This window comes from Gavia stellata, chromosome 27, assembly GCF_030936135.1.
Source record: "Gavia stellata isolate bGavSte3 chromosome 27, bGavSte3.hap2, whole genome shotgun sequence".
Classification (NCBI taxonomy): Eukaryota; Metazoa; Chordata; class Aves; order Gaviiformes; family Gaviidae; genus Gavia; species Gavia stellata.
Window position 1 is genome coordinate 6,823,877 of NC_082620.1, and position 24,260 is coordinate 6,848,136.

At 49.0% G+C, this 24,260-nt stretch overlaps 2 protein-coding genes across 2 annotated transcripts in view; both read left to right on the forward strand.

The window, feature by feature from the left end:
* Positions 1-17,890, forward strand: part of VWA1 (von Willebrand factor A domain containing 1) — a 34,149-nt gene extending 16,259 nt beyond the window's left edge. The window contains exons 3-7 of the mRNA XM_009813115.2: positions 5,997-6,560; positions 12,303-12,581; positions 13,597-13,869; positions 14,651-14,920; positions 15,587-17,890. Coding sequence (XP_009811417.2) covers positions 5,997-6,560; positions 12,303-12,581; positions 13,597-13,869; positions 14,651-14,920; positions 15,587-15,627 — 1,427 coding nt within the window. The 3' untranslated portion in view covers positions 15,628-17,890. The remainder of the gene's footprint in view (positions 1-5,996; positions 6,561-12,302; positions 12,582-13,596; positions 13,870-14,650; positions 14,921-15,586) is intronic.
* Positions 17,891-20,343: 2,453 nt separating this feature from the next.
* The window catches only part of ATAD3A (ATPase family AAA domain containing 3A), a 30,126-nt gene continuing 26,209 nt past the window's right edge, over positions 20,344-24,260 (forward strand). The window contains exons 1-5 of the mRNA XM_059829942.1: positions 20,344-20,407; positions 20,937-21,013; positions 21,633-21,734; positions 23,274-23,333; positions 23,703-23,772. Coding sequence (XP_059685925.1) covers positions 20,969-21,013; positions 21,633-21,734; positions 23,274-23,333; positions 23,703-23,772 — 277 coding nt within the window. The 5' untranslated portion in view covers positions 20,344-20,407; positions 20,937-20,968. The remainder of the gene's footprint in view (positions 20,408-20,936; positions 21,014-21,632; positions 21,735-23,273; positions 23,334-23,702; positions 23,773-24,260) is intronic.

A 24,260-nucleotide genomic window follows, 5' to 3' on the forward strand; every position in this document is an offset into this window, starting at 1 on the left:
TTAACCAAGACAGGACATGATCTGTTTTTGGCTGTTAAATCCTTTATGCTCTACAAGTTCCAAGTCCCGTGTAAATGAGGCGTGTGGCATGTGTTCAGGTCCCAGCTGAGTGCGCAGGGAACTCTTGAAGCGGATGTCTTCTGTCAGCATCTCGGTGTAAGACAGGGAAGTCTGACCAGCTGTTTTTCTCCTGGAAAAGCCAAGCGTTTCAATAGGCAGCACTGTGACTCCATGGTGACGTTTTGCTCCCGTATCGATCCCTTCAAAACACTTCTTTGCGTGACTGATATGTGTCTGCTGACTGTGTATCAGCTAGAGGGTGACAACCGTGTGGTCTCTGTTGTTCCCTACACTTCAGTAGAGCACAGGAGAGCAATGGTATGAGGTCTGCAGAGTTATTCCTCAGCTCTTCAGCAGCAAAGGGCTGACAGTTCAGGAGCCAGGGAGGTGCTAATGGATACCCCTTCTCTCAGAATCCCCCTAAAAGTGAGAAATCTTCATTTGGCATCTTTCCAAACAGCCGATCTTCTTTTGCTGTAAAGCAAGGAAACTGCTTGAAAACAGCAGCTGCTTGCGTAAGGCAGGGATTTACTGCCGACAGATCTCCCCAGCCCCACCTCTGGCACGGATGGCATGTTTATATTGGATGAAGGACAAAGAACAGGAAGAAAGATGAGGGAATTGAAAACCTAAACCTGAAGGGAAGGACGATGGAGTGTCCAGTCACTTTATAAGCATTGCCACACTCCTGATGTAGTGAGATCCTTTGTCTAGATTTTTTTTTATGGATCCTTTCTGCTGACAAAATCTAAATGGGAAGAATTTGTTTCCATCTTACGCAGGGTTGAGTGTTAAGTAGAGGTAGCTGTGATGGTATTTGCCTGTATGAAGGATTAGCCTTCTGCTCCACCCACAGACAATCCCTTTAGCTCCAAAATATATACCTGCCCACCAGTGTAACTGTTGCTTTTGTTAACCAATTGTTAACCGATCGCTGTTAACCAATGCTTTCTACCCTCCAGGCAGAACACGGCGGTGTCAAGCTGTAGCTCTTCCTGCAGAGCCTCCTAATAAACACAGCTATTTCCAGCAACATACGATGGGTCAAACCAGTGTTTAGAGGATGTTAACATTATGCCAAGATCTCTTGGTGCCCCAGAGCTGCAGGGTACGGTCAAGAGCGCAATCTGACAGGGGCATGGCTCTTGACTCTCCGTTAAAGTTCTTCTCTTTTGAGCAGGTGTTCCATGCTGGTTTTCACCCATGTGTTCCGCCACGCAGGTAGTTCTGGCAGTAGTGGGATTTTGCTTGCATCTGCTCCCTCGGGGTGAATTCCGAATCCCCCCGCAGAGTGCTAGTGCATGTGACCTTGTTTACCACTTGTGAGCAATGTCCTTTGGCCATTGATCCCCGCTGTGCCAGGGTCAGCAGCTTTCACAGCTGTTTGTTGCAACATTTGGGAAATGAGTTACACTCCTCAAACTGGGGAGGAGCAGAGGGGAGAAACAACGATTTCCTCCTGGGAGGTGACAATCTAAAAAGAAAAAATTCTTTACTGAGTGGTGAAGCACTGGAAGAGGCTGCCCAGGGAGGTGGTGGAGTCACCATCACTGGAGGCATTCAAAAAACATGTAGACATGGCACTGCGGGACATGGTTTAGTGGGCATGGTTGGGTTGGGTTGGTGGTTGGACCTGATGGTCTTACAGGTCTCTTCCAACCTTTGTGATTCTGTGATCATGTTGCCAAGATTTCTCGCTATGGCTTGTCAGCCAAGTCGCTTGTACTTCTTCCAGTGGAGGGGAAAGCACAGAGCCGTGGCTACACGTGTTTGAGCTTCATGCAGCCAGAAGCTCTATCAAAGCCTTTGTTGCTCTGCCCCGCTGGAATGCTATTAGAGTTAGGGAGCTCTAGGAACCAGTGGCAGGGGCTTGTGGGTCACAGCTTCAGCTCTACTGTGTGATGTGGTGATGAAATGGCATGTTGCTATGGGCAAACAGGAAAGTTTACTGGACTTTTATTTCTGCTGGGCTCTGAATGCCAACTTGGGTGCGTGTGTCTGCGACACAGGGCTGAGTTGTGCTGGGTCATGCAGGATTTGCTGTAATCCATGGAGACTGCAGGTTCCACTCCTGCCTCCTCCTAGTATCTCTTGGTTAGTCATATCCTATCTCAGCCAGCACCTGCTAGAGGAGAGTAGTTCCTGCGCTGCCTTGGTCTCTGTGGCACCACAGTGACCTGCCAGCAGCATGTTTATTTGCGTGTTTACAGACCATGTGTGCAAGCACACCGGCCTTCTTCCAGTGCACACCTATACTGTAACGCATGCAATAAGTGTGGTCCCGACACATGTCACTTCTGTCCTGTGGGCATTCCCAGCACATCTGGCCCTTTCTCCAATGTACCTCCCTGCGACGTTCCTGAGCAGACAGACATGAACACTCCTGCCATGGGACAAACCCAGGCTCTCACACCCTAGTTGCACAGGCAGGGATCTGAACGGTACCCAGGGGGGGAAATAAATAGCAGGGTAAAGACTGTCCAAATGAAGACTGGGCAAAGAGGATCAAGTCCCCTGTGGCTCAAGCCTGAACCCCTTTTCCACTATCTGTTTTCCCCTTTGAGCCCTTGTGTTGTACCCTGAATGGCTCTCCTCTTGCTGGTTCATGATCTTTTCTGTGCTTGGGTCACCAGGTTTCACTGTCAGGGCATGTAATAGACCCCTCACTGTTCCCCTCCCTCCTCTTGATTTTGCCATCTCATATCTGCCTCTTGGAGCAGTGCCTCAGTGGGGGCTTAGCAACCCCCGGCTCATCTCTGCCAGGCTCATTGCTATCTCTGGGCCTGCCCTGACATGGCTTTCTGCAGCGGGAGAACTGTTTACGTGAGCTGTCTCCTTGGAGCAATTCATTTTACAGGAGCCTTTTTATTCAGCTGTCTACTGCCTTGTGGGTTTGGCTCCCACACACGGCTCCAGCGCTCAACCACTGTGTGCTGCACCAAGTCCGTCTGTGCTCCAGAGCCCACGTTGCTTGGCCACCCCACATTCCTGACCCCCTCACTGATAGAGCAGCCCAAATGGGCAGGCAGGAATCTCTGGTCCAAGGCTTTTCATCCCTTCTTGCACCTCAAAAGCTGTCAGAAAGCAGGGTGATGGTTAAAGGAATTCAAAACTTGTGATTGATATTCCAGCTATTGTAAATCTCCCAAGCTCAAAGAGGGGTAGAAGGAGGAGTCCCCTACGTGTTTGTGCTCCCCACACAGCAGTTTAATTGAAATGGTAAAAATGAGTCAAATGGAGTGGGACTCCAGGCCACGCTCTCAGAAGCATGCTCCTCCTGACATACTGCGTTCTTCTGCACAAATGGGTCTGTGCAGCCCTCTCCCAGAGCCCCTTTGAGGTGCTGCTCCTATATCTGGGAAAGGAGGTCCATATGTGTTCAGAAGAGCAAGAAAACATCAAATTAGCCTAGCTTTTAAAAAGTGACCTAGGGAGGAGTCCCTCTACTCCAGACTTTCCTGCCAACAGTGGTATAAATCAGGGAGCTTTCTACCAGTCTTGTGTGGACCATAGCCTTTGAACGGAGAGGCAGCCAGTCTGAGAATCAGCCACCTCTCCTGGGAGAGCGGAGCCAGCAGTTTTTCTCATCAAGTTTCTTTATCATTTCATTCTTTTCCAAATACAGCTCATTCTTCTTCCAGGCACTGCCGTTGTCATAAGATGGGATAAACCTGTAAGTTGTTTTAGGCCCAAAAGTTGCTCATGACCTTGGCAGTTGCTCTCGCTCTTGCGATCGGCAGTTTGCTTCTTTGGGAGTGATGCGCATTAGCCCAGAGCAGCAGCTCTGGATGGCAGAGGCTGCTCCCTGGCACAGGGCATGACTGACCTGCTGGCTCAGGCTGGTGAGGAATGTTCCCAGCTCCTGGAACATGTCCACCTCCAACTTGGACCAGAAAGTACTCAGGATCAGCCTGGTGTTGTGTAACGAGAGGTGTCAGTGCAAGCTGATGTAGCTCAGAGGTGTTTTTTCTGCGACAGTGAGGGCAGGATCCAGGACTTGAGTTGTACTTTTAGCTCTACCCTGTGCCTGAGCTCCTGCCTCTTTCTGCTGCCCTGGCCTTTCAGTTTATCTGTCGTGGGTTAACAACATGTGCCTGGAAAGACTGTAATGAGGTTTTGTAAGTCTGTGCAGTGCTTGCAGATCCCCCATGAGTGTAGCCTGGAAGTGCTAGGTGTGCTCAGGAGCTCCCATTGCTCCTGCAGCAGTGTCAGGTCCGGGGCACCTCTTCTACCCTGCCTGTGTTGGCTCCCTGCTCTGTTCCGGCCCCCGGTCCTTGTGCAGGACCTAAGAATGAGGAGGTGAGATTAGTGTCTGGGGAGATTACTTCCCTTCACTGCTGCGATGGCATTGTCTGCTCCCACCTGTTATGGATCTTGACTGAATTTGGACCAGACAAATATCAGGCATTCATCCTGCCCTCATTCCATGAGGAGCTGTGTTTTGTCAGGAGTCAGGCACTAGGCTGAATTCAGGCATATTTCATCCCAGTTTTCCAGTCTTTTGGCCGACCTCTCCTCTCCCATGACTGGCCTTTTTCCTCTGAGAGACACGGGGTCTGTTCTGGCCATCCAAGCAGCTCCTTGAACATCAGGGATCATGCATGTGCATGGAAAGGAGGAAAAAGGTAACTATTGCTCCTCCTTGCTGCCTTCATCTTTGCAAATGTGTAAAACATGGCTTTAAAACAAACTTGACAACAAAGCCTGGAAAGCAGGGAGCCAATGCAGGCAGGGGGAGCTCCTCTCCCTGCTCCTGGAGAGCTCACCGCCGGAGCTAGGTGAGATGCATCTTCAGCCTCACCTCGGTCGAACGGTGATTGATCTAGGTGAGGTGCAGAACAAGGAAAAGGAGTGAGCTCCAAAAGGCCAAACCTGTCTGCAGCGTTGGCCTTTGCAGAGAGCCAGAGGGCAAGCTGCACACCGCAGGGCTGAGATGTGCTGACTCTGACTGTGAGCGTCTCTCCGTCTCAGCTGACTGAAGTACGTGGAGTGTGGCAGCTGTAACACTTGGATATTGTGCCATTGTTCACAGCAACGGACCAAGCACACCACCAGCGCTCAGGGCTGCTGCTGCTGTATCGCTGAGATGCTCCAACTGTTCCTTTGCGTGTGTCTTACCCTCTTAGCCAACGTGTAACCCTGGGGGGTAGGTGCTGCGTTTGAAGCGTGCTGCTGAGAGGGTCCCGTGGCCGGGCAGATCAGCAGTAGGCTGCTGTCCTGCAGTGCCTCCAAGGGCTCTCTCCAGCTCCACTCCAGTGCTTTGGCTTCTCTCCTTGCGGTGACCCTCTTGGGCAGGGCCTGGGTCAGGCTCAGCAGCTGTGACGTCCCACAGTGAGACTGAACCCAAAGAAAAGCAGTGGGAGACAAATAGTCCAACACAGTCACAATTCTGCTATTTAGTGGGGTGCGTGTGGGGGTGTCTCATGAACTTTCTTCCTCTTGCTCTTTGTGACCCTGTAACCAATTCAGGTTCTTCAACCTCAGAGGACTTAGGAGCCAGTTTCCTGTTCACAAAAGAAATAGCTTTTTGGCAATGTACTTTAAAACAAAAAGTGCTAAGAGAAGTTAGTTTGTGAACAATCACAGGCAGACCTCTGGCTAACGCTTTGGTGTTAGCGTCGCAAAGTGTTTGCAAAGAGCAGTTGTGATCAAAGATGAGTCTAAGCAAAGCTGTTCAGTGAGGGAACACAGGGTGCTAGGGAGGTGGGGTGAGAAGTTCATGGACAGTTGGCAGCAGGACTGAGAAAAAAGCCCAGGAGCCCTCACACTAGAGGCAAATAATAAAAAGAGGCAAATCCTGAGGTCTCTACCCAGCAAAACTCTCACCAAATTCTGAGATTTGGCACAAGATAAACCAAGCTTTCCTAGCAGATGTCTGTGCAGGTATGGGTTCACATCATTCCACTAATGCACCTCCCTCTCTCTTCCCCTGCTAGGTCCCCAGCCGCCTATTTCCAATTCAGAGGGGGACATCCTCTTCTTGCTGGACAGCTCTGGCAGCGTCTCCTACTATGAGTTTTCCAGGGTCAAGGAATTCATGTGGGACCTTGTGCAACCTTTCACCTTTGGCCCCAAAGACGTCCAGACCAGCATCATCCACATCAGCACTACACCCACCATGGAGTTCCCTTTTGACCGGTACCTTTCCAGTGGGGCTCTGCAACAAGCCATCCGGGACACTCAGCAGCTCATGGGCGACACTAACACAGGCAAAGCGCTCTCCTACGCTAAGGAGAAGTTCTTCAGTGATGAAGCTGGTGCCCGGCCAGATGTGCCCAAGGTACTGGTTTGGGTGACAGATGGTTTCTCCACTGATGACATCTCTGAACCCATGCAGCTCCTGAAGGACATGGGAGTAACTGTCTTCATTGTCAGCACTGGACGGGGGAATTACCTGGAACTCTCTGCCGCTGCCAGCCAGCCTCCTGAGAAGCACCTCCACTTTGTGGATGTTGATGACCTACCCATCATCACAAAGGAGCTTCGAGATGCTATCCTAGGTACAGTGGGGTTGGGTTGTGGTCACTGGGAGTTTGCAACAGGGCTGAATATGAGTTAATGCCTGGCTCTGCAGGGCAGGCAGTGTGAGAATCCCCTAAACCCAATGGTCCTCCTGACCCACAGCTGCTGCCCCTGCGAACGGAGGTGCTTTGTCCACAATGCTGTAGGTCCAAGTATAAACCAAGTCTTTTAGGAGATCTGGGACAAATTCCCTTCTGCAGACCTGTTAGTGAGATGAACTTGTGTTTGTAATGAGTTGTTCAGTTGTTAATGATGGAAGGAGGCTCAGGCAGCGTATTATCCGGATTCCTTAAAAGCCCACAAGACTTTGAAATGAATCATTCAGGTCACAGACAGCCTTAACAATTCAAGTGTAGCATGAAAATGCCTCCACCTGCATGGGTTAATTGTTAACCGAAGGCTTCCCAAACAGGCAACGATTTAACTACAGCAAGAGCCTGCTGACTGTGGGAGCAAGGTGCCTAAGCCCCTTGAACTTGACTATCACATTTAGGGTGAATTTTTCTTCTCTAAAATGCTGTCTGGCTACGTGCCATCTGATGGAGGCGGAGGACACAAATGTGTTGAACACATTGCATACACAAAATAGGATACACAAAATAGGATGTGTATGCCTGGGAAGGGTTTGGTCCTGTCAGCTCCCTCAAACTCTTGTCAAGGGTAGATCTGGCTTCCTATACGTACTATCATGTGCAGGCACACACTGAGCTATCTAACTCCTGCCTACAAATGGCTGGCAGTTGTTGCTCTCTTACAAAGAGCAATTAAGGATGGTGCTTGCCATCAGCATTAAGACTGTAGGAGAGGAATGTTTTTTGTTCCATAAATCCCCTGTTGTAACGTGTTCTACATCCGCCAGATCTATAGCCCGACTTGGCTAGCACAGCCCTTGGAAGAAAATCCCAGCCCTAACTTGTTAGGCTTAGCAGGCCAACTGCTACCTCTTTGTTGCTAGCATGGTTGTGGCGGTTGCTGCGCAGAGAGCAAGAACAGACAGCAGATTTTTCAGCAGTCTCTGAGGAGACCCAAAGCCGTAATCTGGGCCAGAAGACAGGAATTTGGAAGCCAAGAGGAATATCTCATGCTAATCTGCATGCTGCACAGCACAATGCATGTTCTTTTTGCAGCTCTTGAATGCCATCACGGTGGGAGTGCCCATGATTGCAAAGCAGGGAGTTTGCTTCAGCCTCCCAGATGCCTCTGGATTTATTTGGAAAGCTGAGTGAGTTACTACGACTTTGCAGACTTCCCATTCATTTTCTGGAGGTTCTCTCTCCATTGGAAATCCTGTTTTAATGCCTCATCTGGCTTTTGCTGTGCGAGTTGGTTGGAGCTGGCTTTGGAGTGTCTAAGTAACCCTTTCCACAGAATCCTCTGTATGTAGCAGTTTCTTTCTATTTCCAACCATGATCAGTTAACAAATCACACACAGGGACTATGTTCTCCTCCAATCATCCACATCACTTCTGTACGAGTATGGGGCAGTACCAGCAGTCCTTCTACTGTACCAGATGCCACACAGACCCCCAGATGTTTCAAGTGGCTGTGGGAGCTTCTAGAGCATCCTGAATCCAGACAGTATAAAATAGCATCCCAAAATAAGAAAGCACATGCATATACTTGCAGCACAAGATGGTCTTGAAGATCATAAGATCTACAAAGCTAATAAATACTCTGCTGTGCCTGAGGGCAGTATTCTGTGCATCTACCAGGTCTAAAAGTTACTAGCCTGGGATTTTAGTGTAAGGTGAGATTCCCACATGAATCCAGGGGCTGGTGCTTCAAGCAAAACACCAGACATTGGTAACATCACCTGAGTTAGTCTTAATAAAGCCACGTGTCTGCTCTGCCCTGCTTGGAGGAGGGAGCCCTCATCACCACCCTTCCTGCTTCTGGCCCCTGGGATAAGCAGGGACAGAGCGGATCCTTGGCAGGCAGAAATTAGGCCTTTCCAACTCTGGAATGGAGCAGACTGGTTTTATTATCACTGCTGTCTTATCTTCATCTCTTGCTACTGTTTTTTTAAAGCCTTTTATAGATGCACAAAAAAAGCTTTGTCAAGAGTTGCTCTCCTCCCTTCTCCTCCTACCCAGGGATGGGTGTTTCATGCCCGCTCCATAGCTACAGCAACACAATGGTCCCGGGCTGCCAAGCTGCTGTTGTCTCAGGTAGGCTGAGAGCCCTCCATGGAACAGTTCAATCTCCGCAGCTGTACCTCACTATACAAAGGTAGACGCCTTTATGTAGGGGTTACTCAGTTAAGAAGCATTTGCTTTGCCTTCAGAAACTTGATCAGAGATCTGAGCAGGCAAATAATAGAACGAACTGTCAGGGCTGAGTCCGGAGTTCACAGCAAGGGTTTTAGTCCTAGACAGCAAGACAGCCGCTACTTGGACAGGGAGACAAAAGGAAGGTGCCTTACTTTTCAGAACTATATTTCTGTTCTGCTACAGGCTCTGCTGAGGCCAAGGGATGTGATGTCTTTGCCTCAGTTCCGTTTTTGAAAAACCTGGCTGTGCCACAGAGCAGAGAAGATGGGCTGCTGCTTAGATATGGTGGACCTGAAATAGTTCCAGTAATGCTACTACGCAGAAGGGTGTAAGACAGGGACTGTGGATGGGTGTGTATGTTCACTCCCCCTCTTTCCTTGGCACATGGTACCGACACAATGCATCTGCAGAATGCAGCAGGCTACAGTTCCCAGCCAGCCTGGCTATGGCCACAGCCGGCTCCTGGCAAATACCTCTGCCTTGCCTAGTGTGAAGGAAAGGGGGCTCGAGCTCAGGCTTCTTCCATTGCGTCTTGCATATTATGTACCCAATATATGGCATTTGGTGCTCTCCTTCTGGGGAAGAACCTTCAAATATTGTGAAACCAAGGCATTCCTTTGAGATGACATCAGGTTCTGTGCTAGCATCCACTTGCTCTCCCTCAGCCAGCTGAACTGACAACTGCTGACTTGTTTCATCCTTTGGCACCATTGTCTGAGCCCAGTTCTGCAGGAGCCCACCTGCCCAGCAGTCACAAACATCAGCCACTTCCCCTGCTTATTCAGGGCAACACATTTCTGATCTGAAACAAGGTCCTGGATAACTTCTGCTGCAGTGAAGCCTTTGAGCCTGGAGTCCTCTGACATTCTCAGCTAGCACTGAGTATAAGCAGGCGACCAGAGGCAGTGATCTCAGACCTTGAATTTCCACTCTGGTAACGGAGAAGTGTGTTCCCCCCTCCCAGAATTGGAACACTCCTCCCATCCATATCAAAGTAGGGAAATAGAGCCACGAAGCAGAAGTGATTTGTCTGAAGGGCCCAGCTGAAGCTTCTGCAGAGAGGGGATCGTGTACCCAGGGCTGGAAAAGTTCGTCTGCTGCCTGGCTACATTTCCTACATCATGGAAGTAGCAGCATCCCTGCAAGTCTAATCTTGACCTCACCAGCGTTAATGTGATGCCTGCAAACTTGTGGCTGCAAAACGGTGTTTCAAGTCACCAAGAGGCAGGAGGTGGAAGGCAAGTGTGTCACAAGCGGTCTCTGAGCATTGCTGGGAAGGCACTGCCTGGGTCTAATACAAGAGATTAACTTGCTGCTTCCCTCTGGGAACAAGGAGGGGCTGTGAAGCATACCATGGGCATCTATTTTCTGGTGCTTATTGCCCTCTTGATACGCTCAAGGCGTCTGTAATCCGGCAACAAGGGGCAGAGCTTTTTGCTGTGGGCTTCCTGCAGCGTGTCGCTCAGGTGTTGCACCCTGCCACTTTAATCTGCCGATTTACTCCCAACGTCCCTGGGCCCTGCCTCCAAGCTCACTTATTTCCATTCCCTGAGCTTTTGGCTGGACTCCTGGCACTGAGGCCTTTCCTCTGTTCCCTGCTCCTTTGTGGCTTGGCCACTGGTAGTTGTGGGGCTCACAGAAGGGTGCAGTGCCCCCGGCCCCGCGGTGCTGCCTCCCACCCTCTGCCTCTTCCAGGCTGGAGTGCTGCTGGCTGGCAGCGTGCGGACGGGAGCGGGCAGGGCATGGAGCAGGGAAATGTGCCTGCCTGCCTGGGAGAGCCAAAGAACAGCTCAGAGGAAAAACTGAGGCTGCTTTATTTGGTACGGGGAAGTTGGCAGGGACTCGGAGCAGCTCGGAGGAGGAGAGCTGATCTTCTCCCTGTTAAAGCAAAAGTCTACCCCCTATTCTCTTGCAGGTCTGGACAGACTTTTGTGTTTCTCTTTACCTCTGTGTAATGGGCAGCCAGTGAGAGCTACTTACGGTACTCTGAAGTATTTACGCTTGAGCTGGACAGTACTATCATAAGGTTTCAGGAGTGACACTGTGCAGAGCAAATGCACTTCTTTAAGGCTCAGGGCGCTTTCAAAAATCCCTTTAAAAAAAAAAAGCATCTTTATGTCTTCATATGCCACTTCCCTGGAGCTAGAGACAAAGCCCTGTGTGTTTCCACCCCTCTGGAAGACCAGAGAACAGTAGAATTCTGCCCAAGATGGGCTCAAGAGGCCACGCGTGTCGGAGGGGTCAAGTAGCAGAGGAAATGGGGCAAACTGCAGAGCGTCAGAAGAGGTATTAGTGTTTGGCATTTGGGGTCTGGAACTCGAAGGTAGTATGAGCCCTGAAGAGAAAAGCCTCTGTGCAGGGGGAGAGAGGGGCGAGATAGCACAAGAGTGGCTCTGAATGTTGAATGTCACGAAACAATGGAGCTCTGTGAAACACTGCAGGGAGTGACTTCAGCTGGGATGAATGCAGCCGACGCAGCAAATGCTGGACAGCCCCCAGCTGCTGCCCCTTCTTCCTGGCCACTGGGTACAGGCAGAGAGCAGGGAGAAAGGTATTCGCACTCTGGGCTGCTTCACATCCCTGACAAAATTTAGTGGTTTGGTTTCACTAGTAGGCGCTTTCCACAGGGAGCTCGGGATGAACTGACTGCAGGAGTTTTGGAACCTGGATGCCCAAATTCTGTCTCCAGCTTTGCACAAGCAGTGCCAGCGCTGCTTGCCATGTTGGGTACGTGGTAATGTCTTGCTGAGTGTGGGAAGCTGCCTGTTTGGCCAGGCACGGTAACTCCTACACATCTGGCAGGCAGTAGTGGCTGCCCAGAACTTGCTGGACCTCTCCAGATTTGTTCTTGGTGGCACAAGACAGGCTTGGATGGGCAGGGGCATGGTTTCGGCTGTGCCAGGCCTCTCTGTCACAGCAGATCACAGCACTGTTTGGCCTTAGCACAGAGGACAAGGCAGAGAGAACGTAGAGGGAAAGCTGGAGCTTTATAGAGCAACTTGGAAGCTTGTGGCAAACTGGTTTGAGGCTGGAGATGCCTAGGAGGCAAGGTGCAGTGGTATTCTTGAGCTGAAGCCTGTCATGCAGACACACCTGAGCGATTGCTTTAGCCGAAATGCCACCTCATGGCGGTTGGGACATACGCGTTTCCTTTGCAAGCTCTGTTCAGTGAATGGGTCTTGTCTGAGAGGTAGGATTGATGTGGTTTTGATTTTTTTTTTTTAGCTTTATGCTTGGCTTCAAGGATTTAGTTTTGTGCTCCTGAATCTTTCAAAGAGGGTCTGGTTCACTGAATTGTTATGAAGGGGCTTGGCTACACCCAGGGGACTTCAGCTGTCGTCCAGTGTCGCTGTAGGCTACATCTCCCATCCAGAAGGGCCTGTGTTTTAGATGTGCCATGTTCTGTGTATTAATGTCGGTAGTGTTTTCTTGCTACTGTTTCTCTTCCAGATGTTATCCAAGCAAATCGGCTCCATGCAGTAGATATCACCTCAAGCAGCTTCCGTCTGATGTGGCCTGAATTCCTCTCCCAAGAAACTGGCTACTACACCCTAGAGTATGCCCCAAGAGATGATCTAGCAAGGAAGAGGACAAAGCAAGTGTCTGGGGCTCACACTAGCCTCACGTTAAGCAACCTTGCACCAGAAACTACTTACGAGGTGGTACTCATTCCTGAATCCAACGTCCACTACTTCCCTCCCCAGACAACAAGGGTTACTACGCTGGCAGGTAAAATGGGCACAATCGTGACCGAGGGGGAAGTCTCCACTGTGCTGAGCCTCACATATATAAAGCAAACAGGACAGCCCTTGGTCTCCATCCCACAGCCTCATGGTCTGGTTGGAGGAGGCAGATGGTTGTGGTCAGGACAGAACATAATGAGCTGCTTTATGCTGGCACTCAGCTGGCATCTCTCTCCTTAGAGAGATGTTCTGGACTGCCCAGAACAGGGGATCAGGTCTGATGGTCATAAGATGCCCTTCCAACCTTAATCTATGAATCTGGAGAAAAGCAGAGCCCACCGCCCTGAGAGAAGGTGGCAGGAGCTGCAGCTTGCAAGTATTTAACAGGGCTGAGGTGTAAAGCACACTGGGGACAAAGCACAGGCTGCTGCACGTACTTACTCACTATCCCAGTATGATGGTCAGGCAGGAGCAGTGCTGCCTTGTGTGGGTGACTGCCAGAGGGGAATTTTGTCCCTCATAACTTCAGCAGCTGCTATGGGAACAAGGATTTCCCTGTCTCCTACCTGAGGCTGCGGGTGCAGCTAGGGGAGAGTAATGCTTCTGAAGCAGGGGCATGCTGCTTCTCCAGGCATGGGGCATCCCTGTGTAAGAGGGAAGGAGAGGAGGAGCACTCGGCAGAAGCCAGCCCCTCTGTGCAAACTAGTCATTTGGGACAGAAAAATAACTCAGATTTACGGTGGATAGCAACAGGCGAAAAAGTGGTACACTGAAAATCTGAGCAGCGGTGACAAAGTCAAGATGAACTTGCATCCAATATTAATTTTCTGCATGCAAGATCAGTTTTGGCTAAGTAGTTTTGCCCATTCTATGCTGCACAGGTAGAGAAACCCTTTTCTGAGGGCTGAGCTGGGTTGTGCTGACTTGAATGACTATCAACATCCACTTGCCAGATGGATTTTCTTCCACCTGCTGGAAGCCAAATATGGTGCAGGTCAATTAGACAGCGTTCTTATGCCTTGAATTGCATACTCATTCACATCTTTTTACATTGCTTTCAGAGGAAATAAGCCCAGCTGAGGTTCTCATCTCAGACTCTGGGCCACACAGCTTCCATGTTAGTTGGGCTCCCACACCGGACAGCGTGATCGGCTATCAGATCCTGTATGGACCACTCCCGGGGAACTCAGTGAAGCTGCTGGAGGTGGATGGCAAGCACAATAGCACTGTGGTGGAGAATCTGGCACCCAATACAACCTATCTAGTGACAGTGACTGCAATCTATAAATCGGGACAGGAGAAATCCCTGTCAGCTAAAGCATGCACTCAGGAAGGTGAGTGAGCAGCACTCTGCTGATAGGGAACCATATGGGCACAAGGAGTCTCTGAAGTGTGCCTGTTTCTTTGCACAGATCGTCTGCCTCTAGGTGCAGCCAGAAACTCAGTCAGCCCAGTTACTGGGGAGGGACGAGAGAAGGGGAAAGCTGCGGCTTCTGACGAACAGCACATGACATGCCATTGCGATGTGGCAGACATGTAAGGCATAGGACTGAAAGAAAATCAGACAGGCACAATATGACTGCTATTATAGGGTGCGTACTGCCAAGCTGCTGGTGCAGTCATAAGCAGAATAGACTTGGAGATCCCTGAATCTCCTTAAAGAAGAAAGAAAACTGCCTTTCCCTCCTGTCTCCTCAGTGTCTGGTTTTTGATGTGATTTAGCATCAGGGGGTGGAAATTTCATCAGCAGAAGCTTCTGCTCTGTAGAGGTACCTGTAAAGATATTGCAGGAGGCAAATCTAGCTCTTATCAGGACTCAAGAGTGAGGAGCTCAGAGAATGACAGCAGCTGAAGGTGTGGGAGGTGGCCAGCCAGTGCCTAACAGGGCCAACAAAAATATTTTGTGCTGGTACCAGGACAAAGTTAAGGACTAATTAGGCTGAGCTCCTCCAGTGCGGAGATGTAGTGTGACGGGCTGTTGCATCTCTACAACAGAGAAGGACCAGGCTGGCTGGCAACCTCTTCTCAGCCGTCCCCTCGGGAGGAACAAGGAGCTAGGCGGTAAGGACCAGTCCATACAAATGGCCCACAGTAACATGAATCTTCCTTCTCTAGAGGGCTCCAAGGTGAGACACCTTCACTTTGAAAACATGGGCCCCAACACCCTGAAAGCCTCCTGGGACTCTGCTGCCGGGAAAGTCCTTGGTTACAGAGTCAGATGCCGGCGGCAAACTGGCCCTTCATCTGTCATCAGCGTTTCGCCGCAGATCCACAGTGTGCTCCTCACAGACCTGGCTTCAGGCACCACTAACAAAGTGTGCGTGAAGCCCATGTACAAGAACCAGCCAGGCAAAGGGCTATGCCGCATGGTGCACATGCAGCCAGGTGAGCTGGGGTGCAGGGCGGAATCCTGCGGCACTTTAGCCAAGGGAAAGTGTCCTGAAGGGCACTGAGGTGCTGGCGGTCCAACACAGAGGAGCCCTTTCAGCTGAAATACTCTGTGCTCTTCAGCTAGCTTGCCAATGGGGCTTCATCACAGCTGCCAGCCCAAAAGGTTCTGTCTGAAGATGGGCTCTTCCCCATTTTTCAGAGCAATACTCCTCCTAGAGGCGTTGTGTTTGCGGGCAGAAGTGTGCAGTGGAGACAGTCCTGCAACTACTTTAGGATAACAAGGGTGGGAAGACTGCTAAAAGCTGGCATGGGCACTGGAAGCACCGTTTAAAAGTCATTTGAACTCTTGGCTACCCCTCACTTCTCAGCCTGGCAGGGACAAGCTAACTATTAAACACAGCCGCTAAGGCACAACGCATCTGCTTTCCTCCTTCCGCTATCCAGAAGCCGCTTACTGTCGTGAAACACAAAAGGATTCTTGATAGGCTGAAGTGAAGTACAAGCTAAAAAGAAACTGTGTGACAGTGCAGAAGCACAGCCTTTTTCCAGCCAGAGGCTGGAGTGATAGTGAAGATGACCACAGGGATGAGATCTTGGACTCAGTCAAATTTGGAGAATGGGTGGATAAAGCTAACATTAAACTTCTTCTGTTCTTCCCAGCTACAGAGGCCCAAGGATATAAGCACAGACGGAGAGCATAACAGAACTCTGGAGTGAACTGATGCCCAGCAGAGCAAGGAATCTTGCTTGGACGAAGACTTGGACAAAAAGGAGGGGACGGGGGAGGAAACCAGAAAGCTCACAGATCATCTCCCAGCCTGCACTGTCTGTTGAGGTGTCCTGGTTGTCATCCCTAAAGGCTGTCCTCAGCCAAGTTCTCCGAAAGCTTAAAGGTTTGGCTTGGCTGGATGGAACAACCAATCTGACTAATAGATCCCAAATCTGTACCCTCTTTCATATAAATATGCCTGACAAATAACAAACAAAAGGCAAAGTGATGAATCCTCACTATTGCTTTCCTACTGCCTGTTCTCTATTTATTAAATGTTGATGCAGTTTTATTTTTGCAGCTTATGAGCATGTTCAAGACTTGGCAATTTACTGCCCTGGCCTTTCATTCTGGGCACCTGCACTCAGAGAAAGACTACATGTGGCCAAATCCATTCCTGCTGCCAACAGCCATTAAAACTGACACACTTGACAAAGAGCAGCTTTCCTCCAACTCATCCAGTGTTCTCAACAGGTAGCTCAAATTAGGCACCCCAAAAGTATAGCATCTCAGGGATGGGAGGGAAAAGCATTAGGAGAAAGAATAACATAATACAAAAATGTACAGTATGCAGAGGAGGTTGGGTCAAAGCCACCAGGAGTTCTGAGAAGAGGAAGAAAAGAGGTTGTTAACCCTCTTAGCCTTTGGCCAGGACATGGAGACACTTTATAAAAGACATCCTGCCTTTTACAAAGTGCATGGACAGTTTAGCGTTCCCAGACGGCTTATGGCAGAGCTTGGTTGGTGGACTCTGAGAAAGAGAACGACAGGGCTGTGCCAGGCTAGGGCTGATGAGCACTGTCAGAGTGCTCTAGCAGAAAAGTTTGCTCACTGTCTGCCTGCTGAATTCTTGAGTCTCATCAACGCTATTCCACTCTCCCTCTGGCACTGGTATTAAATTCATCTGCTGCAATGACATACAGATCCCAGATGGACTTTGAAGGGTTCAGTTCCCCCAAGTCATTTTCCTTGGGATTTGGTATCAGCCTGAGAGAGCAGGAAACTCAAAAACTTGGGAATTTGCTTCCCCAGCAGGTTACTCTAGACCTCTCAGCCCTCAGCTGAGCTCAAGGAGCAGCAGCGAGTCAAGAAAAGCCAGACAGCACGACCAGCTAAAGCAATTATTTTTGTTTCTCATTCAAATACACACCTCCAAACCACAGTACAGTGCTGCCTGGATCATGACCACTGAATTACTGTGGCATACCTGCAATCAGTTTCACCAAATTGGATGTGAGCTCTGCTGTCAGAGCAGCTACATGGAGTTTAATTAGCCTGCTCTGTGACTAATTGTGGACAGTAAGTCTCCAGCACTATCACTCCAGGCTCTAGCCTCTGCACTCTGAAAACACCTAGCACATCTTTAGTGTCTCATCCTGGGCTTCCACCTAGTGCTAAGCTTGAGCTACACTTAAAAATCAGGGTTTTAGGGGAAGAGAGTAAATCTGATTCTTTCCCTTTGGCCCCAGGCTTGAATTTGCTGTCACCAAGCTACTCTTTGGAAAGGGGAGCTGGAAAAAAGACAATTTTAATACCTAGTGACAAAGCCATTGGAGCAGCATGGTTCCAAAATTCAGGGCTTAGGGCTGTAAAGAAATGCGTATGCTTTTCTGGTAACAAAACCCAGCACCAGTGGGAACACCTTCCCTCAGTAACACTTGCTCTCTTTTGAACTTACTGCTTGTTTGTCCTACATGTGGAACTTTTTTTTAAAACTGTGCTGTATGTTGGAGAGCGCCCATGCAGTGTGGCTCCATCCTGCAAACCCTCCATTAGCTCTGCTTGCGGACTTAAAACAGCTCCTTTTGGAGCTGAGAGGAACTTTGGCACTGACCTTGTCTCCCGAGTGCTGAATTCGTCACGTTGAGGTTTATGGAGCATTTGCCTTGGGCTGTCGTCTTATACAGGAGGAAGGGATAGGAGGGAGGTGAGTCATTCATTAACCCGATAAGAAGATTTCATATGATTTGTGTTCTCCTTTGGAATGTGCAGTTGTGACTGATTAATCTTAATGGAGACTCTGTGCTGCGGGGAAGATAAAGCCTCTGGAATCTCTCATGCAATAAGATAATCTTGTTCATTCTTGCTGTAGGACAGAAATTAATTTTGCACAACTCCCTGCATAGTTTACTAATACATTAATGTGTCATCCCCCCCAATTGTAATGCATCCTTTTGAAGACAATTAAATATATAATACAAGAGCTATTGAATGATTACTTCATTCTTGATGGCAATAAGGGCAAATCTGTTAAGTGTAGCTTTTGTTCTAATGAGAGGTATGGGTTGAAAAGCTGGTATGTGTCTTAGTTTTAAATGACTGAAAAGTAAGCATTCCACCCATGACTTCATAGTCCGGTTTATATGGAATTTTACCCCCACCCCCCAAAAAAAAGTGTCAGAAATATTTAAGTAGAAATATATCAGTCTCAATAACATCTCGGCTTCAGTAAGAATTGTTTTACAAGGAGCCAAAAAGTAAATGTCCCTTAAATCTTGGCAGAACTGGTCGTACTCATGAACATGAAAATTCTGAGTTGGACAGGTAAGTTAAACTAAACTTCTTTTTTAACTAAAGCCTAATGATTTCTAGGGCTATTTAAGCATCTCGTCTGTACCAATACAACAGGTATGACACCCAAACACCTATGTAGGATGAGAGCACAAATCATCAGGGCTCCCAGTAGGAGCTAAGTTCTGTGTGTGGGGAACTATAAAGAGCTTCATTTGTAGATGAGCTGTTCCCAGGCTTTCTTTAGGGTCCTTGCACCTTCTGATGCACATGGTGTCGGCTTTAAGTGAGTTGGCTTTAAGTCGGCTTTCAGTTGGTGTTGCTAGTGTGATCTGCTGAGAGAGTTCCCCTGTTCTTCGGTAATACAAAGATGCCTGCTATCCTGTAGCAAGACACCATGGGTTTTCTGTACACAACCTTCCAGGAAGGTGCTGCTCTGTCCGGAACCGGAGTGGTTACCCCACTCAGCTGACCTGTTATCTAGATAGACACCTAATGGTTTTCTGAAGGAAAACAGAATACTTTCCCAAGGCCAGAATTTTGCTAGAATGTTTGTGTTCACTCGGAAGAAACTTGCTCTTAAGCGTGTCCTACTTGCAGCCTTCCCCTGGGCAATCCCAGGCTCACTGAGATGTCGAAGTACAACTACAGTGAGGATGCACTAGCTGATTTCTCAAAGCGATACGGAGGTTTTATCTGCTCTTGGCTACTGTCAGCCAGAAGGGCGTTTAATTTACTGTAGTAGATGACTGCCTCGTACAAATGGGCTTAACTTTGACAGCTTCACTACGAAATACAAGCCAGCCTACGCCTCAAAGGTATGAATGTTCAGGGAATGTGTTTTCCACTGCCAGGATGAAGAGATTCCACCCAATACAAAACTGGTACTGATTGTAGAAGCTGAGGGGGGAGTCTCTGTTCTAGATGCTGAAGTGTGCTCCAAAAATAGATGTTTATTTAGTGCTCATCTTTTTCCTTTTGTACCAAGCAGTGCTGCAATCAAATCTTTATTAAACATTCAATATACATTCTTTGATCCGAAATGAAAAAAATTAAAATGTGAATTAGAAAACTGCAGATAAAAAATACTAATTATTCTGAGGAATGGGGCTGGAGTGCTTGGGCTATTACTCTGTAACAGACATGAACTGCTTTGCCCCGGCTTGGTTTTCCCCGATGTATGCGTGGCACTACGGAGGCACAGCACAGCCAACACTGGTTTGTAGAACGAGCACCGACTCTGCTCGGTCGCCAACAGCTGAAAAGAAAGAGAGACGAGTCTGACAGACAAATCAAGCATTCTGCAGGAACTGTGAGAGACTTACTCAAGGTATTTTGGGGTGAACCATGAACATTTAAAGAAAAAGACACCTGCGTGACTGCCCCTGGCCTACTTCTGAATGGGGAAGATGATCTAGCTCTATCCTACACTTTACACCCTTTCAGGCCGCAGTATTTTACCTGTGAGCTTTAGAGGGGTTTCTGACTTTTACAGCTGCTTTCCCGCCTTTTTCCACTACTCCCTTTTCTAACCCCTTTCCCGCCGCCTTTCGCCTTTCCAGGGTTTGAGGAGGAGCACGTTTGCAAGGGAAGTACACTCTCGCCCAGGCACATCCACGTAGGTTCATTTTTTTGTCCGGCGCTCCCCTTAGCAACGCCACCACACTCCCGTTGCTATGGAGGAGCGCCTCCGGCCTGGTCTGTCCTCCTCCGCTCTCCGTCCCCAGCCCAGCGGTCCCGCCCACTCGGCTACTCCACAGCCAATCGAATCCCACTCGCTGGCCGAGCCCGCCGCGTCATTCCGTCAATCAGAAGACACGCCCCCCCCGCACCGCGTGACAGAGGCGGGGCGTCTCGCGAGTGACGCGCTCCGTGCGACCGCGCCCGGCCCAATGGGAGGCCGCCCCCGCCGCCGTCGCGCACGCGCGCGGGGAGCGGCGCGTCCTCCGCCTGCGCGCGTGCTGCCGGCCCCGTCATGTCTTGGCTCTTCGGGCTGAACCGCGGCGCGGCCCCTGCGGGCGGCGGGGACGCGGCTCCGGGCGCGGCCGGCCTCTCCCTCCCGCCGGCCCCGGGCGGCGGCGGCGGCGGCGCGGCGGGGGGCGGCACCGGGGACCGCCAAGCGCCCAAGGACAAATGGAGCAACTTCGACCCCACGGGCCTGGAGCGGGCGGCCAAGGCGGCGCGGGAGCTGGACGCGTCCCGTGCGTGAGGGGCCGGGGCCGGGGCCGGGGCCGGGCCGGGGGTCGCCCTGCCGCTCGCGCTGCCCACAGTCTGGCGGCGGGGTTCGCGGCCGTTAGCCGGTACCTCGCGTCCTGTCGGGTCCCGCCTTCTCGGAGCGTGTGCGCCCGCCGGCCTGGGTGGGGCCGGGGCAGCCTCGGGCTCTTGCAGTGCTCGCCCGGGGCCGCTGCTCCCTGTCCGGTGCCCGGCGGCCTGTAGGGCCCGAGGTCGGCCCTGCGAGTCGCTGGCTTCCTCTGAGCTCCTCCTCCGGGGCCTGTGAAGGGAGAGGAAGGTACTGGAGCCCCTTCTGAGCAGGGCAGACCCGCTGACTGCGGATCAGCGGTGTGCTGAGAAGGTTTCTGAGCGTCTGTCAGCAGGGAGGGTTGAACGTACGGCTTCAGAGCTGCGCGTTAGCCTCTGCTAGCGCTGGGTTGGATTGAATAGGCTGGGGGGTTTCTTACTTGAGAAAAGACCTTTGTGCTGTCTATAACCTTTTTCCACTGGCAATTTCAGGCCACGCAAAAGATGCTCTTAGTCTTGCCCAGATGCAAGAGCAGACCTTACAGCTGGAACAGCAAACAAAACTTAAGGTATGTTGGAAGTCATCGTTGGTTGTACAGCCAGCCCGCTTCAGGCAAATGCCGGGTTTGTGGGGGGGTATAAGTTGAAGTCTCATTTTCTAGCAGTCTGCAGGGGGTGCTAAGTTTTTCTTGTTGCTGTTCAGCTTCAGTAAATCATAGTTATTTGCCTTTAAAAAAGAAGTAATTCTGGAAGGTGAAATGCAAGCCGATTTGGCTTATTCTCAGACATATTTTATGGCTTTGTTTACAACTTGCATGTCTCGAGTGGTTTTGTAACTCCTAGAATATCACCACCATTTTTAGGGAAGGACGGGGGTTTTCTGCAGGGAACTGTAAAGTAGTTGGGTGGAGGACAGACTTCTGTCCCTTTTATAAAGGAATATGGGGGTTGTTTGAGTGTTGGTTTGTTTTTTTTTTTTTAAATGTGTTTAATCCTGAAATGGCTAATTATGAGATTTCTTACAATCATATTTTGTGATCATATTTTAGCTTTCTTGTGTTACTGGACAGCTTTGCAGGGTACCACTCTGATTATGGATGGATTTCCTGGACTGTAATTGTCACTAGCATTTCTCTGTAGGATGACGTATTGAGCTCATTTGTGATGATTATCTCTTTACCTTAATAGGAGTATGAAGCTGCCATAGAACAACTGAAGAATGAGCAGATACGGGTGCAAGCAGAAGAGAGAAGAAAAACACTCAGTGAAGAAACAAAGCAGCATCAAGCAGTAAGGGAGTGAGGGGGAAGACAAGTCATGGGAGACCTTGTTTGTGGCTTCCTTTATGGAAAAGGCAACAATGCATTAATTGCCCTTTTGGGGGATGAGGGAAAGGGGGTTGCGGGCAGCCTTAGATGTGAGGCAGGTCACAGACTGAGCCTGTCTTCTACCCTGGCTTTGTAATTTTGAGCTTGATTTGTAGTTATATGCAGTTTTGTCATCTTGAACTTTTTTGTACCAAATTCTTGAACATCCAAAGGGACCAGTAGTAGCAGTTACTTTTATTGTGTGCTCTTCGAAATGTTCCTAAAGGAACTTTCAGGGAAGTGCTATTGAACATGCTGGGATATGCTTGTTTGTGTCTTAACACCTGATGGTGTTAAAAGGTTGAAGACTACTGGCTTATCAAGTATATGTGTTAGCCTGGACAATGAAGTGTCACTTAAGTTGTTTGGATTTCAGTCTTAAGTAGCCTACAACCCTATTTTTTCCAAGCTTGATCTTTTAGACAGGAAAAAATATCTTAAGAGGAGAAGTGATACAAATCTGAGAGTTACTACAGGCTGTGTTGTAAGCAATGTTGATGCTTTCTGGTATGTTTTAGCATGAGTTGCTGGAGTGGCAATAATACTGAACTCGGGGAAATGTAAGCTAGCTTTTATGCTAATAGCTCACATATGGTGACTTTTTACTTTGAGAGCACAGGAAATTAGGGGATTGATGAATTCTAATTGATTATCTAGCTTGGGAAGATAACTAAAACTGCTTATTTGGCACATGTTGCATTTCATCCCATCAGAGCTTGGACTTTGAACGGGGCTGGCTCAGAAAGCAGGATTCACAGTCATCTGCTCTGTTCATGAGTTAGCACTTGAAATCTTGCAGTTCACAGGGCATCATTTGAAGTCAAAGCAAACTTGGTCATGATTTACTTCTGAGGTGCCATGCTTTACAGTTATTGAGGAGATAACTTGCAAGTTGTTCTGCTCTCTGTGTATTTGGAATAGAGAATAATATCATCCCTTGCACAGAGTTCTCCTCACTCATGGATATGAGCCCTCGGGCCACTTTCAGTTGAGTGTAGCTGACATGGGTTTATTTGCCAGTTGTAGTGGAAAGTCGATGAGAGAAATTAATAAGGAACAATAAAATCAATCAGAAACAGAGGTCATCTGACAGGCATCATATCTTGACAGTTCTATTGCTTGCAATCACTAGTCCAGGTAATATGTTTTTCCCAGTAAAGTAAGTGTCCTTTTCTGGTCCAAAACCCACTTGTTCTTTGTTTTTATATCTGTGATACCTTAAAATGAAGTCAGACTATATAGATTTCTCAGCACAGAGGAGTTTTTGATGCTGACTGAGGATATTTTGCCCCAAACTTTGCCCTGTTCATATTGAAACCCGGGATTATTTTTTGTTTTGTGTGGATTTGTTTTGTTTTTTCCCCCTGCATGTTCCAAACCTTATTGCCCTCAGGACTAGGGTCTCTCTTAAATGCCTAATCTTTATATTCTGAATACTGTTTGGTTTGTTTTTTTTTTTAAGCGAGCCCAGTACCAGGACAAATTGGCAAGGCAGCGCTATGATGAACAGATGCGACAGCAGGTATGATAGCTTCCTTCTCTAACCCAGCTGGGAACTGTGTAGTAGCTTTCTTAAGTCAAAGCGGTGATCTGGAACTGTGCCTGATCCTGCTGGCCAGCTGGCTGATGCTAGGCACCTTTACTTTCATCTGTACTCTTTGCTTGGCATCAACAGTGCTGGCCAGGCAAATCAAAGGTCAAGAATTAGGACAAAGTGGCTAGGAGCATGGGATTAAAAGTATGAATCTGGGAGATGGGGGGAGGAAGAATGCACTTCAGCCTGAGCACTAGCTTCTTGAAAACATTTGTAGTACTTAAGCTTATACAAATACCTACTTGACCGAGTTCTTATTAACTTTAACGCCTCTTCTGCTGTCATCTCTGCCTGTAGCAACTTGCTAATGAAGAGAATCTGAGGAAGCAGGAAGAATCTGTACAGAAGCAGGAAGCCATGAGGCGTGGTAAGCTAGTAATTTTTCTAGCTAGTGGCAGAGTGGGTGGGCATATGAGTTCTCTGTACTGATCTCTGACTCCTTGTCCATATTGGTTGATGCTCCATTAGGGTCATGTGTTAATGTCATATTGGCAAGTAAGGGGTGGATCCCAGTAGTGCTAGAACTACCAATTGCTTCCAAGATCAGTTTTAGAGGTGGCTGCACTCCTAAACATCTGCCCTGTGGTACTTGGATTTCCCAATGAACTGTCAGCATCTCCTGATATAGCAACTGAAATTCTGATTTTATACTGGGACAATCTAAAATAGAACCAGTTTTGAGGAGGGAAGAGGGAAAAAAATAGCTCCTGGGAGGAATGGTTGAATCTGTGTCACCTAGTCTCCATTCACTGTTTCCTGTAGAAAGTAAAAGCTGAGTAATGATGTTTTAGTCTGAAACTCACTTTGTTTCTTTTCGTTGTTGTGGAATTGCCAGAATCACTGAGTTTGCAGAAC